Consider the following 17667-nt stretch of genomic DNA (forward strand, 5'->3'; position numbering starts at 1 on the left):
AAGCCAATAACACCATATTAAAGCAGTAATATAATAGTAAAGTGATAGTTACCTGTCCTGCGAGATGTCGTATAGGAATAGTTTGAAGTCGCAGACGACCACAAACTGCCGCATCCAGCCTTTCTTCACACCTCCGGGTTTTGGCACCTGTGTACAAAAGAGATTTTTGAAAATGTGTTTAAATTCAAAATGTATAAAAATATGTACGAGGGCTTTTATACGGGTAAGAAGTTTGTAGGTATCGGACCAAAGCATACTTCCTGTTTTCATAGAAAAGCGAGATAGTATGTCTTCATTAAATCTATGGGTAGCAAAAATTGCTAAGATTTTTTATTCTTTACAGAACTTTGTATACGCTAATGGTGATAAAAATAAAGGCGTCTGTTTACGTTACTCTACTAGTATACGTTCGGGGACACTCTTAGGTATACGTTTGTATATGTATGTTCGTAATAATTTGCACTAATAATACAATAGTGTAATAAATCAAAATATGGCACAACTTCAAGTAGATTTAGCACCATAACCTCACCATATTTTTTGTCATTATTAGTAACAAAATAATATATTGATCTATTTCATTTTTAAAACACAAAGAGTTTTTTGGTGATAAACAAGCTATTCGTCTATTCTGATAAGAGTTGTATTTTGAGTGTTGTATTAACCCCCGACGCAAAAAGAGGGGTGTCATAAGTTTGACGTGTCTGTCTGTCTGTCTGTGGCATCATAACTTTCGAACGGATGCAGCGATTTCAATTTAATTTCTAGTGGGATATATTGGTATACGCCTGTTAATTACCTTGACGTATCCCTCGTAGGCGGTGCCCTGGCCCCTGGCGGGGTCGATGCCCAGCGGGCGGCGCGTGCGCTCGGCCGGCAGCGGGCAGCGCGGCGCCACGCGCGCGCAGCACCACGTGTGCACGGCCAGACCGCACGTCTCGCACACCACGCCCTGCCGCGTCAGACCGATCTGTGGGGGGAACACAGTTACACATGAGATACAGGTAGATGTGACCAGATCTCTTCTATTAGACTACAACTCGTACGAATCAACTATGCAACCCCTTCCCGCTGCCCCGTGCGGCGCCCCGCATTCGCCGCAAGCGCTCAGTAGCGATAGAATTGCAAATGGTACCGTCCAAATGACGTCACAGCGCGAGGTACACAGTTAATTCGTACGGGTTGTAATTCCCTTTACCTTTATATAACCAAAATGGCTAGAAATCGTTTAACAGTAATTGGCATGAAGTTCGCCTATATATATTGTACGTATATAAAGTCTTAAACTAATTTATAATTATTGTTATTTCTAAAATTGAGGCTATTACATATATTGAGCTAGGGTACAAAGTTTCGATTATAAATATTGTTAGTGTTATTACATTTCCTAACAAGGAGTTTTAAGTGATAGCATAGAGTTGTACAATAAATCACCCTAAAAAATACTAATACGATGTACGGCCAATATACAGAAATTACCCTATATAAAATAAACATAGTATTAAAAATAAAACTCACCATAAGCGATGTACAATGGTTGCACTTGGTGGGACTGCTGAACGTTCTCACTAAGAACTGATGCACCTTCTGTTTGCCCGGCACCACGGGACCTAGGGACGGGTCCTGGGAACAACACCCGTATCATTAATCAACAATTCAATTAACATATAACATGAATTGTAAGTTTGGTTACTAAAAGCCACTAAAGCTGCAAAAACTGAGTAGAGAATATATGCAAGTTTCGCGGCTGGAGAAGGTACACATTTATCTGAATTTAGGACATCAGTGAAACAAAAGACTTATGCAGCCGTCGGTAGGCTATTTGATACAGCCACTTTATTAAAATCGTGCATATCAAGTATCTAAGTTATAGGACAGTAGCGACTGAATTTGACACCCATTACTAGACTTAAGCCCCTAGACAATCAATAATATTGCACGTAAAGATTGCATAACTTGTACATGCAATATATTATATGCATATAATATATTGGTAACTGGTAGGGCTCCGCGAACCATTTATATATTTATTTAGAAATGAACAACATTACAGATTACTCCAATTCGTTGTACATTCGAGGTGATTGAAACTACTAAGTACAATTAAAAAAAAAAGATTTCATTGTTAGTTTATTAGACTAAGAACCACTTTTCTGATCTAATAAAATAACAATGATAGAATAGCCAGATGCAAAAACCGACTGAGGAGACTGGAAACCTAAGAGGCTTTTGCTCAGTACTACATAGAAATAGGTTAAATAAAAATAATAAACACTTACAGTAGACATTTCACTGGGCGAACTCTTACTGGATGCGGGTGAGGCTGCTCGTGGCTCCAACTCATCTTGCAGTTCCACGGAACCACTGAGCGCACCCGACTGCTGGGAGCCGTACATTAACTGTATAAAAACGTTATATTAGACTGTATATAATGTAGATGGGTAGTTATAAGTTTAGTGACAGAATATAGGTCTACTTCAGTGTAGTAAGGAAGGTTTTTTTTTTCTATTAGATCTTATATGAAAATAGCTAGCTTGGTAAATAAATTATAGACAACCGTACAATAGGTCGTTACAGTAGAAAATACTGAATTAAATGTAATGGTACTCAAGAGTAGTTTCTACATCGAATTTTGAAGGTTGATTAACAGCAATCAATCTAATACGTTATTAGTAAAAGTAGGACAAATGTTAGCTTTTTGGGTTAGTAATGAATGATTCGTGTTAAGTTTGTTAGTAGTATTAATGCAAGCTAATACATTCGTCTTGTTTGTGTAAAACAGGAAAAGTTTAGCTCGTTTATTCAAGTCAATATTTAATTGGTCGCAGATATAGATAGTTACAGTGTCCCTTAACAGTTCTAATACTGTTTTCGGATCTACTTTAACGTGAGAGGGAGTATTTTTTAGAATGTTATTTATTCCCGTATTTATGGGATTCAACATCAAGTCAAACAAGTAATAAAACTACTAATACTAAATAACAGCAAAATATAAGAAAAATCTACAAAAATAATAAAAAATAAATGATACCTTTGCATTGCAACAATGCTGATTTCTGTATCTGTAGTGCGGCGACATCTGTGCGGGCAACAGATAACTAATAATGCGTGGCAAATTAAACAGTAAAGCGATTTAATAAGCACCCGTTTTATAATATTTAAGAAAATTATATAGTTCTATCTTTCTCTTTTCTTAGTGAAAAGAGAGAGCAACAAACAATATATTGCATCACACAACATTTTCTAAATCTTTAAATTATTATTGGCCAAATTATTGAGCATTTTCTCCCGAAATGCGGACGGTTAAGAATGGGAATTTTTTTTTTCATGTTATTAGGATATTATAAAACGGGCTAACGATACACGTTTGTTTTAAGACTCCGAGATGGGAAAAAAATATTTAATAAACACGTAGCATAGTTAAATCGATACTCGGAATTTCAAAAACAAACCAATGTTGAATGATCAAAATGATACTATCACCTTATAAATTAGTTACAATATTAAGCTTTGAAACATGTTCCAATTTTATACAAAACCTTTGAAAATGGCTAAAAAAACAAAGTACCACTCTAAACTGGAAAGGTGCTAAGTACTTTGCCTTTTAAATAATTCTATAGATTCTCTTTATTGCCAAAAGTATTTATAAAATCATGTTATCTGACTGCTCTGGATCATCATTTATAGCAATTGTACTGACTTTTAAATCTAAAAAACAATTTTCTTGAAAAAAAAATACTTTAATCAATATTGGAACAAGTTTCACCAAAAAAAAAAACAAAAAAAAAATGATCGTATGACAGAAGCGTAACGTCGTATGTACACAAGTTATTGTTCTAAAACATACCTTCTGTTCGTTCATAGAAGCCACATTGTCGTAGTGACGCTCCGTCGGCGCTTCCTTGAGGAATTGGTCTAGGTAGCTCATTTGAGACGGCGGCCGGTCCAGGACTGTAATATGAAGAGTGGAGTTAGATTATGTTTCTTAGGTAATAATAGTGCTCTGTTCCTATCTGAAATGTTTGTAAGTTTATTGATATTAAAAAAACTTGAATACTGATTATGATGTGTAATGAAAATAGTAATTACAAGAAAAATGTTTTCTCCCGGTATGAGAGGGGTTAAATATGGGAATATTTATAATTTACTTATTTATTGATAGAATATTTCTTTCTAAAACGGACTACTACTTTTTTAATTCTTCAAATAGTCCGGGCAATGATTTACAGAGTTATGATATTTTTAATTTTGTAAAGATATTTCAGTACAAAATTTTCAGAATCAAAATTGTTTTGCACAGGAACAGAACACTACAATTCGTACACAAGTAAGGAATATTGAATACTAATATAATGATAATAAATAAAAAGGTAGGTAATAATGAAATAAAACACATAAACCAAATCCCAACCCAAACCACGTTCACAAAAACAATTAAATTAAATAAAAAACGTTACAATATTAGATTTTATGAGACGTATAGTCGAGCACAAAAGCGTTAGAAAAATATCATTAACTTAAGCAATATCATAATTGAAGGCCGCTTTTTCCACCATCAAATAATTCAATCGACGAATAACTTTGCTTTGACGGGTGATGTATTAGATCCATGTCAAAAAGACAAAACAATTCATCGGCTCAAGTTATCTGACGATGGAATCAGCTTAGTTGGCTCATTAAAAAATGAAATGTTGTAGAATTAAAGCTTAAATGACGACCCTGTTTAGTCCTATTTATATTATTAGCAGTAAGATTAATCCCTAAATCCCTATTTTTGATCTTATTACTATAAAATACCAACTTAGAACTAAAATTTCACCCACAAACTAATTAAACGTAGACCTAAATCAATCAAAGACTGGTTCTAAAACGTATATGTTTTGTGCTCGACCGTACACGGATATATTTTAGTCAGTACAAAACCGGGAGTATGACATGCACTGGACGTTTACAATAGACGCTATACAAACTATGAACATCAGCACACGAGACAATAACCCACATAACACGTGACTTAACAAACACAATTTCAATAAATAAACCCTTAAAAAATTTACTCCAAAAATATAAAAAACATTGAAATTTACTAAACACCGAGAGATAATATCTTTTGTAATCCATTAAAGCTACACCTAAAATGCGAAATTCGTAGAAACTTCAATACATACTCGTAATATCGGATAACATCAACGTGCACGTATACGCGTGCACGTTTGCGTATACACGAACTAACTATCGAACAGTCTTCAAATTAACTACACTCTCTTTAATAGTGATAGAAAACCCACTCCAAAGGATAGAAATACAAGGCCATATAAACCTAAACGCCATGACCGTCTCGTGTGCTCACGTAATCGAGGTACAAAGAAAGTATACAATAAAAAAACAGATTAGTCAAATACCTAATGCGTATACAAACAAGTGTTAAAGGAAAAAAAAACCAATCGCTTAGCGCGTTATGTGGTGTAACCTATGGATGTAGAACCGAGATTTTAGTTAGAAGCCTCGGTTTCGTTCGTTTCGACACATCCATGCCACCGCAGTAAGCTCAAGCAAAAGCGAAGCGATTTGCAATAAAAAAGGGACGTTTCATGTTGCTTTTTGTGAAATTTTGAAAGCACGCGTCACTGTTTTGGAGTCCGTTAAAACGTATTTTGTGAAAAAAAATATATTTACACAAATGGCGAGTATTAAACACCACATTTATTAAAATTTTAAGATGAAAAATACAAAACAAATATAAATTTCGCTAAAACTTACAAAAAATATCAATTTTCTTTTTAAATCAGTATTTTCACTCAATTTATCACCTCTTATTTAATATAAAATATGCCAAAATATACATTAATTAAGAAAATATTTGACCATCGACCCACAAAACAGTGACAATAAAATTTTAAAAACCAATTAGTCTAATATTTCCCTTGACACTTGCTCGTATTTACAATGGACCGCTTCGTAGACAAAATGAAACTAGATAGAAAACTACGTACGCAGCACAAATACTAATATAAAAAAAACTTACACCTTTATATGTTAACAGTACCTGTTGTTATTTATAGATAAGAAAAATTTTTTTTTAATATGGGGCCTATAATATTTTAATTGTCAATTTTTAAAGTTCTATACGTATTAGACTCATTAGAGATATTAAATTCCCTACCCATCAGAGCATTAACGCAGATACATTTTGAAAAAACTTTAGTACAGAATTTGTATTACGATTTTGTAATACAACAAAGAAATAGTATAAAACTTTTAAATATACCTTTCGTATCTCTAGTTTTATAAAAAAGTAAGAAGTCTATAGATATAGAACCTCCAAACGCAGTTAAATCATTTCAAAATGAATAATATTTTTCTAAACGTAACGATAAATCTAGCTCCGAATTAATGTCAATGAAAAAACATTGTCAATAAGCATTAATCATGTTTGATGAACACAAAAATATGTACACAAAGCTGTGAAGATTAATAAAAAATATCAGTTATAAACCAATCACCCCAAAAAATTGTGTTTTAAAGCTATCAATAACTAGTTATCGTTATTGTGAAGCGTTTTATATAACAACAGTTACTGTTATAGGGACAAAATAACACACAAGTCACATACGATGATAACTACTTCTAAAGGATATTTAATAACTAAATAAACGAACCGTTTTCTTCTTTGCCGCTCCAATAAGTTGATGATTTCGCTGATCCTTGCCTTGCTGCTTGCGCATAACTTTGTGTTTTATTGTTTTGATTATAGAGCTCAATTTTGATATTGTAAACCTTTTAATTTCTAGTACTTTAGATGTCAAAAAATGTTGGGGTTTTTGTATCAAAATGAAATTGCTCATGTGTCTCAATTTTGTAGGATATAAAAAAACAAATACTAAATGTGTCAAACAAAACGAAATGCGAACAAAAAAGAACAGAAAAAAAATAAAAACAAAAACTATATAAATACAACAAAACTTTTAATAAGTTATGTACAAACACTGTACGGTTTTTTCACTTCGAGACCGAGTAGTACAGTACGTGCACAGTATTTATAAATATAAACAACTAATAGTAAAAATAAAAGACACGTTAAATGCAGATTAAATGTGCTGACAATAACTTAAATTAAAAACATAAATATGCAAAAGAAAGTCAAGATATCGCTCGTTTAGTTTTAAGACTACACATTGGATAGTTCGATAACTGTTATTCGTTACAACTAGTTATTTATCATCAATTGTTTTTCGTTTCAACTAGTTATATATCATCAATTATTGTTTTTCGTTTCAACTAGTTACTATCGACATACTTTATTTTGATACCGATATATATTCGTAAAAACCGTTTTTATATAGTTACTTCACTTTTTAAGTAAATTTAAGCTGAAGTTCTATTTTACACAAATCGCGGAATAATTTTGTTAAGTTCACTTATGATGAAATACTGTTCAGTACTTATTTTTCAAGATAAAGCGTATATTATTTGATGTTAACCATAATGTATGGTCTTAAAACTTAACAAAATAAAAACTGAATGAGATTCTACAGTTGAACTAATAGAAAAAAAACTTATATACTAAGCAATAAATAAAAAAAAATGTGCTGTCAATATTTTTGTCAATCGAATTGTCATGTGATTTACGTGTGTGATAAAATTACTACAGTTTCACAACTTGTGAATAAGTGTCAGATACCCAATCTAAATATAGTTTTTTATCTCAAAGGTCACAGACTGACTGACATAATGATCTATCAACGCACAGCCCAAACCACTGGACGGATCGAGCTGAAATTTTACATGCAGGTAGATTTTATGATGTAGGAATCAGCTAAAAAATTATTGTGACCAGTTCGACCCCCATAGGATGTAAGTTCGTCTGAAAATTCTATCCTGAGTCACAAACCACGCGGACAAAGTTGCGGTCAAAATCTAGTTTGATAGATAGTATTAGATATTGATAAAGTAACAGACAAAAATCTGTCGAAAAACCTTCAGTTACGTTAACCGATACTTATTTCAAAAGTGGTGAAAGTGTTCGTAAAAGCAATCCGTGAATTATTTACAATTGCCCGTTAGCGTTTTTAAATAACTCGGCTAAAAAAAATAAATATAAGCTACCAAATAAAAACGTAATACAAATTGTTGTATTTGAAACTGGCTGTAGCACTGGGTTTGTTCACATTCATTTCTTTTATGTATTTCATTACAGTACTTTTATTTCAAAAGTATCATGAAACTTTGGTAAGGTGTTTCCATACAAACATTTTTCTTTACATTATTGAACCGTTTTTTAAACCGTATATGGGCATTTTAGATGTTGTAAGTTGGCCTCTTGGGCGGCTTGAACAACTTTGACACTAGATTGACCACTAACCATACGACAAACAAAAAAGTTTCAGCTAAAAAAGTATTTAAATCTTTTCTTTGGACATACATATTGAGATAGATAGACTCTCAAAAGCAATATAGTGGCCGCAGGCTGACTATAACTGTTCTAATATCATCAGTACAGTAATATCTGTGAATAAACTTCACTTGCGTTGCGCAGTCGGTTAAAATTATCACTTCTTTCTTGGTCGAACTTAGACATACTTATTCCCCCTTTGTTACACCTATTTAAAACTGTCATTCTTGTTTAAACTGTTATTCTATAGCTCTTACTATAAGTCTTGATCCTTTAAACTTTAATTAAAAAATAGTCCAACATTTGTATGGAAACCCCCTCAAAACATCGACTGTACCTCACACGTCTTCAAAAGGTTTATACCATAGTACAGGACAAAACAACACACACACTACCTTATAATCTGCATTGACACAAACATACATACAAATATTTGACCGATCCGATTGCAATGACTAGTTCGAAACGGCCGAGATTCAGTATCGTTTTGTGCAAAAATCTTTGGCAAATCAAATATTTCGACTAGATTATAAATTCAAGACTAGATATCAATATTTGGTGAGATTATTAGATTAAAAAAGCTATTTAAGTAAAATTTTCAAATAAAATCGATTTAAAATATAATCATAATTTTGAGCACTAATTTTGTCTAAAATTTTTGTCATTTAATTTTCTATGAAATGATTAAAATGTGTATAAAAGTCATGAGTATAAAAGCTGCATTGATTTTCATTTAAAATTGATTAAATATTTATTTAACTTCTATTCTATGGTCACGACAAAGTCGATAATAACATGATTGTTTCCTTACAATTTTAATACTGGCAGTAAACTTCTTCATCACTTAAAACCTCGGATAAAATTTCATTTAAAAAAATCACATTTAATCATTGCCGTGACTATAAAACAACACCATGTATCAGTCGTATATATGGTGATACACAAGTATGGCAACACCCCAAATACATGACGTCACGCCTATAAACAACGGTATGTTTCGTCTCAACCATAATCGAACTAGCATTGAAAATATTAACAGCACACATACATGTAATACACCAAAAAATACATAAGTTTATAACAAAAAGAAAAAAGCGTTAAACGCATTAAAAACAATAATAAATGCCACAGATAATACATGTTCGTTACCATAGACATTATGAGCATAAAAAGTTAATTTAAAAAGTGGATTTCGAATTTCAAAAACCGATTAACAATTTGTTTTTTTGGAATATCAAATCACAGTTCCAATTTCAAACACAATAGAGTCCATAAGTCACATTGGTTTTTGTTTTTTTTAATAAATAGTGTTGTTCAGTTCGTTTATTTCCGTTTTTTTCGTCGCGGACGACGTTGGACTTTGTGGTGGGAGCCCAAGATTCCATTTGACGGTAAAAGTGCGGTAATCGACGTGTTTGTGACGTCACATTAAAAGTTTCGCATGTGTATTGGGTAGGAATGTGCGGTAACATGTAACGAAAACAAAAAGAAATGGTGCACTAAATAAACATATTAATTTTATATAAGTGCTGTAACCTACGAGTGTATACGACAAAGATATTGCACACAAAATGTTATTTATGTACATCAACCCACACTCCCTTTTTACTGTGGATGGCTGAACTAACCCAACTCTTTTGGCACACAGTAAAAAATACAGATTTTGCTACAAAAATACAACTCCATATAAAAGTTTATAACGATCTGGCGATTACTGAAATAGACTAAATATTCTAGACGTACTCTCCTCAAAACTAAAAACAATGAGTGTTTCTGATCATCATCAGATAGAAGACAACATTAAGATTAGAAGCTTCAAGAATTTAGTCATATGATAAAATCTTTTACGAGTCTTTAACTTTCCTAGTGTGAAAAACAACTCATTTAAACAATCAAACACTATTCTGCCATCTGTGAGAATGCAGAAACACTCACTAGTTATTCTTTCACTTCCAACATCTGATTTAAATATGACAATTTATTAACAAACTAAACTATGCTATGTTATAGCTGGCAAGAATAAAACCGCGAACATTAGCTCAATTCAGAATTTAAATTTACAGAAATCGACCTACAATTTTAAGGGACTTGACGTGTATCCTATAAAAAGGGGGAACGATTTAGGAAAGGACTTGAGCCCCTATTGCCATTGACGGGTTCAGGATTTTGGTTCGAAGAAAGCGGAATACACTTTCAAATGTTTTACACTAATCGTGAAGCCAATAACCTCAATTGAGAATAACTTGCGAGTTTACAACACTCAAGTTGATCAGCTAGTTGTTCCGTAAGCACATAATCCACGTGAAATCTCAATGAATTGTCATATAAACCAGAAATCGGCAGTAAAATATACTCGTACTTTCATCAATAGACGGTATAACTAATAAAACAATATGTAAATACTCACAGGAGTTGCCGGGCTGGTGGGGCGCGTCGAGCCTTGCCTGCATGTCGCGTATGTGCTGCTCTTTGCGCTTCATGTCGTGCGCCAGCGAGTCCAGTCGCTGACGGGTTTCCAACAGCTCCCTGGAGGAAATTGTATGTTATAGTAATTTCATATTTAGGTGATATGATAGTCTTATGGCCAAATAATCAATATTATGTTATAATACTTCGATATTTAGGTGATGTGGTAGATTTAAGGGCCGAATACTCAAATCTATTAAGTAACGCTTTATATGTCACATTGTTTTTATCAAAATGATAGATTGGTTTGAGCTTGACTTGAAATTGAAATACAAATATCAAAAAGAATTACAGTCACTTAACTTAAGTAGAATTTTAGTATTTGGCCAATAAATAATTTGATTTTCTGGTATAAGATGATGACGATTATCGATTTTCTTCGTTATGGAAGAATGTTTCGATGGAAATGGTTGTTGAAAGTCACGTTTGTGTGTTTGAATCAAAAATTTTGTAAGTATGTTAACATTTATGTGGGTGTATCAGTTTAAGGCTGGGGCATCTGATCAATGAATGTCTGAAATGATTGATAATATATCATTTAGTTATGATATGATATGGGTTCATCGTTTTAGTATATGTTATGTTACGCGCTTAAATAGTAGTTCCCAAGCTATTTTAAATTATTCTGAATAGTTAATTCTTACAGAGAATGTATATGTAGTTATTCTAGTGGGATGCACTTCAAAACTTTTTGGAAAAACTTCAAAAATGTCCACAGATTAACTCTTCATAAAAAAGTAATTAACGATTCAATGTGACAATTACTGTATGTCCACACTGAATCTAAGAATATATTCAAAAACATTTATTTCAAGCACACACTAATATTGAGAATATGAAAGAATAAACATCAAATTTTTACTCATAAACAATGAAATATTTAAGTTAATCAGTAATTTTAGAAAAGAACTCTTTTTTGTATGGCAGTAAATGTGGCACAATTTCTAAGATCGTACAATCTAAAAAGAGCAGCTATCTTTTTACGAGTCCCATACCCGAAGGGTAGAATGAAACCTTATTACTGAGACTGACTAATTTATTCTTCATTGAAGCCTGATTTAAATATAAATGAAAATATATATTTACTTTTATCAGAGTAGTCAAAATGGTATCAATCTCAGGTTTACTATGTTATTAGCAGCAAGATAGTATTATCCTGTAATCACCAGTCCCCATACAAATAAATATCCACTGATTAACTTAAACATAATATGTAAGTTTATGAGCAAAAATATAAACAAAATGGACAATAATTGATCAAAAATCGTGCATATTCATGAGACAAGAATGAACATGGAACAAAATGATAGCGTGTGGGTGTATGTAATATTATGAAAGTGGCAGGTCATACAAAACTAACACATAGTTGTAAACAACTCAAGTAATGCTATAGTACGTCTGTATCTCTGACTTTATACTGAGTGAATACAATCAATAAATTTAAAGATGTGAATTTATTCGTCTTAGCAAACTATACTATTCAAAAAGTATTTCATAATGAAAAGAAATTATCACGTTTCGTAGAAGTATTTTAAAAAAATAGAGAGATAGTTCGAACTCTAATAGAATTAGAACAAAGATTAATTATTGTTGCAAAATTATTCCAGTAAAAGCTTATCCTGGAAAAATTATCCTTAAAAGCTTTTATAAAATTTCTAGTAGAAAGTACATTGTAATATTTAACTTAAATAAAGATTTGAAAAAAATTGTGCTGTTTGCTACAACGAATATATCCTGCCTTCATCTTTATCGATTGTTTCAAAACCTCACCCAGCATTGATAAAATAAAACCACCAAAAATATGAAAATAGACATGCCCAGTATCGAGTGATATAAGTTCTGACATATAAACACTCTAATAACATCAAATCTTACATGCCCAATAAAAACCTATTCAGATATAAGTGATATACCAATACCATTGTGGGTAGCGACGAACACCTACATTTTGCTAACACCAGATTTTTACAAAGAGAAGAAGAAGAGGGTATATAAAAAAATACAGTTCAAATGAGAACCCCCTCCTTTTTTGAAGTCGGTTAAAAATAGGGTAATAATAGGATAATATTATTAAAAGGCTAGCAACGTAACTAAATTATTTAAAACCCTAAGTTATATCAGTTTAAAGTCCGTTTGTTTATTATTCTATGGTGCAAACGTATACGACCGTGCACGATCGGACGTAATCAGTTCATCACCCATCTTCGTTACTATACGAATCAATAATAAATATAGAAATAGTTCGATGGCTATTATACGAAATGTAAAAAGTTAATTTATACGAGTCAAAAACATATTTTAGGTTAAAGTTCTTATTTTGAATTTAGGACAGTATGGTTTGCCAATTCCCTTGATTTTCGCTTCCCACAGCGGTAGAGTATATAGCTTATATCCGAACCGGTACACTGCAATAACTTACGGTCTAATAATTGGGCTAATATTATGAGCTTACTTGTTACCCCGACACCATGGTGGTTCGTAACTATGGGGAAAATATATCACATGTCATATCATGCCTGCCAACATTTGAATAGAACAAATGTATTTGGGTTTTTTCATAAAAATATGGATATAATAAACTGTGGGTTTTATTTAAAATTTGGAATAGGTATGTATTGTTGCCTGATTTTACTAATGTATGGTGTAAATAATTTGGAAAAAAGGGGTGTAGTAATTATAAATAACGATATCACTACATTGATCCCTGTGATAGAAATTAAGTGTTAAGTGAATAGCAATAAAAATTCTATTACAAACCAGACAATATGACAACTGGATCAATGTAGTATTTGTATTGGGACCGCGGTTACGTTCAAATTAGTATGTAAAACGTATACGCCCGTAAATGTTTAAACTGTAACTATCATTACACGAACGAATATCTCAATATTTGCGCGAGAACATAAACGCGGTCTTTACAATATTCATGCTAAACAATCGTGTCAGATAAATTAGCACGTTTTTCTACTTCATCAACGGTAGCCGAGGTGATTACCAGACCGCCACCACTGACGATATAACAAAGTCTCTGCGACATAAGAAAGAGTTCCCAATCCGACCTGATTTGAGACTAACTTTTCCATTGTCAGATAATGTTATTCGATAATCATTTTTTATGAAGTCATCTCAAAGAGACAATATCAGTACGATTCCTTGAGCCAAATTATTTGCCCAAGAAATTCGAGCCTTAGTGCGAATTAAGACCTTAAAAGACGGCATACTGACCTCTGACTGGCCAGCAGCTCGGCGCGGGTCCTGCTGAGCTCCTCGCCGACGGCCTGCTTGGCCTGTATCTCGGAGTGCAGCGACGACTGCAGCGTGAGGATCTCCATCTTGTCCAGCTTCTGCGAGCGCCGGTTGCGCCAGCCGCCCGTGCCGCCGCGCCCGTCCGTCACCGTGATACTGCCGCCAGGACCCGAGGGGGGCGAGGAGGCCACCAGGGACGAGCGAGACGCGCTCGCTGGAACAAACATAGTTTGGTTAGTCATAATATTTAAGTGTTTGCTGGTGTATACTTATAATCAACAAATATTCATTCAAGTCGAATGCCCTATACTGCCAAGAAGATTGTTTATTTCATTCTACATTTCCAAGTGTCGAATAAATGTTTAATATTATCCCTAATTCTTTACAAAACTGTGTTTAAATCCCACTCCCCAGCCCACTGTTTGGTATCAGTCAATTGAGCTTTAAACAATTTATTTAATTAGTAGTGCGTTTAAAACATGAAGAACTTTAATGATGAAGACATGATTGAACAAATAACATTCATAATCTCTCACCATGTTTAAGGTACTCCAACTCCTCAGTCATCTTGGTAGCGAGCGCCTGAAGGTAGCCGCGAGCTTCCTTTTCATCAGCCACCCACCGAATGATGTCCGCAATCTGGTGACAAACAAAATAGGTTAATACGTTGGTTAAAGGTCTCTACAATAAAAAAACATTTTTAAGAATTCGACTACCAATGTAAAATGTTGTTAGATACCTTTTAATATTTTATAATCTCTTTCATTCCCTTTATTCTTACGAAATTTACTACTGTCTGCAAGCGATGTCATCTTGGGAATTTATTGATGACATAGAAATTGTCAGTATATTGAAGTATTAATAAGTTCAGAAGAAACTGGGGTTTGTAGTTTTGGGATCAGTTTCACAGAGCATAAAAATGTGTTAGGTAACCTATTTGCTAAATAAAGTGAATGGCCCTACGCTGTTTGTAAAGTAATTGTAGTATTTCTACTCCATCGGCCTTTACGTTAGTCTCATATGTATATTAAATCTAGTCTAGTATTATAGTTAGTAGGCATATGTTTTAAAATTAACACCTTAAAATGCGCCTACATTCGTATTGTGCGTGGTGTGTGTGGCATATATAACAACATGTAATATGTGCATAGATAAGCAAATGAAACAAGAATTATATTAGTAAAATAGTTATAAAAGTGTATTTACATCACTGACCTGCGTCTCCCAGTGCTGCATGGTGTCCCTCTTGGCCCTCAGCTCCTCCAACTCTATCTCCATCTGCCGCCTCTCCGCCTGCCATCTTCTACCGTTCTCGGCCAACTGGGGACAAAAGAAAATACGTTGTCATTTTGTTCTAGAAGGCTAAGTATATACAATACAATGACGTTTTTCTCTCTACTTGTGCATGGTTTAAATTGGAATAAGAGGATATCAATATTGAATGAGTATCCCTTCATTTTATATTAATTTCGGGTTCTTTAAGTCTCACTTGGACTCAGCCAAACATATATAAGTTATTGATGTAGTTTATGAGAGTTTTTCCCAATAAATGCGGGCGAGAGAAAGTTATAAATTAACCTCCACCGAAGGGGAATAAAGGTCATATTAGTAAGGAAATAACGTCACAACTCCTTGAAATCTACCGCTCAAAAAATGTCATACAGAGATGCTACCGTAACAGCCGTTTACACCACTTCTAGACAAATCTATACTAACATTATAAAGCTGAAGAGTTTGTTTGTTTGTTTGAACGCGCTAATCTCAGGAACTGGTCCGATTTGAAAAATTCTTTCAGTGTTAGATAGCCTACTTATCGAGGAAGGCTATATATCATAACGCTACGACCAATAGGAGCGGAGTAGCAATATTAACTCAATTAATATATTCTCGCGGTCCCAAATTAATGTTGGGGATAGTTGTTACCGTCTGTCAATCTACCACTAGCTTCTTAAAGATAGTAGTTTCCGTCTGATAATCTTTGTGATAGCAGTTGTGAAACCGGTGCTAAAAACTTAAGTATAGTGTTAGTAAAATGTTAGAGACTTTGGTATTAACTGCGTCGAGATCTTTGGCCAGTTTCCTGTTCTCGTTGATGAGCATCTGCTTGTCTTCGCTGTCAGTCAGCTGTTCCAGGCGGCGGCTCTCTAACTTCTCTTTGGATGTTTGTAGCTGTTGACAAGAGAATTTCATTAGTGACTTTTAGGATATGGGTAATAAAACTGTTCTAATTTGTTGTGTAATTTGTATTGATTTTGTTATTACCAGGGAAAGGCTGTTAATCCATAAGGTAAAGTTTAAGTGTAAACAAAAAAATTGTGTGTTGAAAAAGCCTTTTGATAAGCCTGGTGGAAGGTCAGACATAAGGCAGACGGCTTTACGACCTCTCCGAGGCAGCGAGGTCTACATCCTCAAAACAAATCCCTCCGGACATTCTCTAAGAAGTTCTTAATAGAAAAACTCAAGTTAAACTTTATGGCCTGACCTGGGATTCGAACCCTATCAAATAAAACGTAAACATCCATATTATTTTAAATATTTTAGTGTTGGATAGCCTATTTATTGAGAAAGGCTATAGGCTATATAACATCACGCTATGACCAATAGGAGCAGAGTACCAGTAAAAAATGTTACAAAAGACGGGGAAAATTACAACCTACAATATGTTTAGGATAAGTAAAGAGTATTGTTTTATACATACCTCTCTATTGAGCACGTTGCGCATAGCATCTCCCTCCTGCAGCTGGTCGTTGAGCGCCGCGAGTTCCGCCGTGAAGCGAGCCTGCTGCTGCGCCAGCGACTCTTTGTACTGCAACTGAACATACTAGCGTTAATATACTGGCTGTGTGAGGTTTATAGTATCGCGTGTCTAAAGATTTAAGGCAAGATAAAATGTTTTATGTTCTGACTTTGTTAATGTCAACGGTATATGTGTAGGTGTGTAGAATACATCGGCATTTTGTAATCCATACTGATATTATAAATGTGAAAGTAACTCTGTCAGTCTGTCTGTCTGTTACTCAATCACGCTTAAACTACTGAACCAATTTGCATGAAATTTGGTGTGGAGATATTTTGATACCCGGAGAAGGACATAGGCTACTATGATGCATTCCCATGGGAAAATTCAGGTGGCGGACGAAGTCACGGGTAAAAGCTAGTTTATGATAAGTCAATATTAAGTAACCGATGACAAAAGAGCAGTGAAGTTACGTTTTGAAATATACATACAAACAGTTTGTAAAAACTGTCTGTAGTTCAAGTGTGAGTGTATGTATAGTGTATATAAGTAAATAATAATATAGTTACCTCTAGCGCATCAACTTCGGCCTGTAGTCTCGCCACGTCAGCTGCGGCGGAGGGCGGCGCGCCCACCTCCACTCGCTGTTGTCGAAGTGTTTCCTCACGGAGTTTACGTTCCTGGAACAAACACAGTTATATTATGACTTCATATTTATTTTTAATTGCATTTATTGATTTAAGTGAATGTGATGTCTTGAAAAGATTGACAAAAGTCCGGTTTCAAATAGCGATGTTTTGAAAATAGGCACATTTAAGTAAACAGG

The 17667-nt window shown here is 33.8% G+C and overlaps 1 protein-coding gene across 17 annotated transcripts in view; it reads right to left on the reverse strand.

Moving 5' to 3' along the window:
- Nucleotides 1-17667, reverse strand: part of gek (serine/threonine-protein kinase gek) — a 78233-nt gene that overhangs the window by 32851 nt on the left and 27715 nt on the right. For 7 of the 17 annotated variants that reach the window (XM_076131493.1, XM_076131490.1, XM_076131503.1 and 4 more), the window contains 15 exons: nt 17411-17521; nt 16803-16916; nt 16148-16273; nt 15311-15424; nt 14641-14743; nt 14084-14318; nt 13311-13340; nt 10800-10918; nt 6660-6713; nt 3848-3951; nt 3032-3079; nt 2280-2399; nt 1519-1623; nt 800-970; nt 53-147 (listed from right to left, as the gene is read on the reverse strand). In XM_076131493.1, the coding sequence (XP_075987608.1) occupies nt 53-147; nt 800-970; nt 1519-1623; nt 2280-2399; nt 3032-3079; nt 3848-3951; nt 6660-6713; nt 10800-10918; nt 13311-13340; nt 14084-14318; nt 14641-14743; nt 15311-15424; nt 16148-16273; nt 16803-16916; nt 17411-17521 (1649 nt within the window). The remainder of the gene's footprint in view (nt 1-52; nt 148-799; nt 971-1518; nt 1624-2279; nt 2400-3031; nt 3080-3847; nt 3952-6659; nt 6714-10799; nt 10919-13310; nt 13341-14083; nt 14319-14640; nt 14744-15310; nt 15425-16147; nt 16274-16802; nt 16917-17410; nt 17522-17667) is intronic. The other 10 variants (XM_076131507.1, XM_076131500.1, XM_076131494.1 and 7 more) reach the window with 9 other exon arrangements.

The sequence above is a fragment of the Anticarsia gemmatalis genome, chromosome 26 (genome assembly GCF_050436995.1).
Source record: "Anticarsia gemmatalis isolate Benzon Research Colony breed Stoneville strain chromosome 26, ilAntGemm2 primary, whole genome shotgun sequence".
Lineage (NCBI taxonomy): Eukaryota > Metazoa > Arthropoda > Insecta > Lepidoptera > Erebidae > Anticarsia > Anticarsia gemmatalis.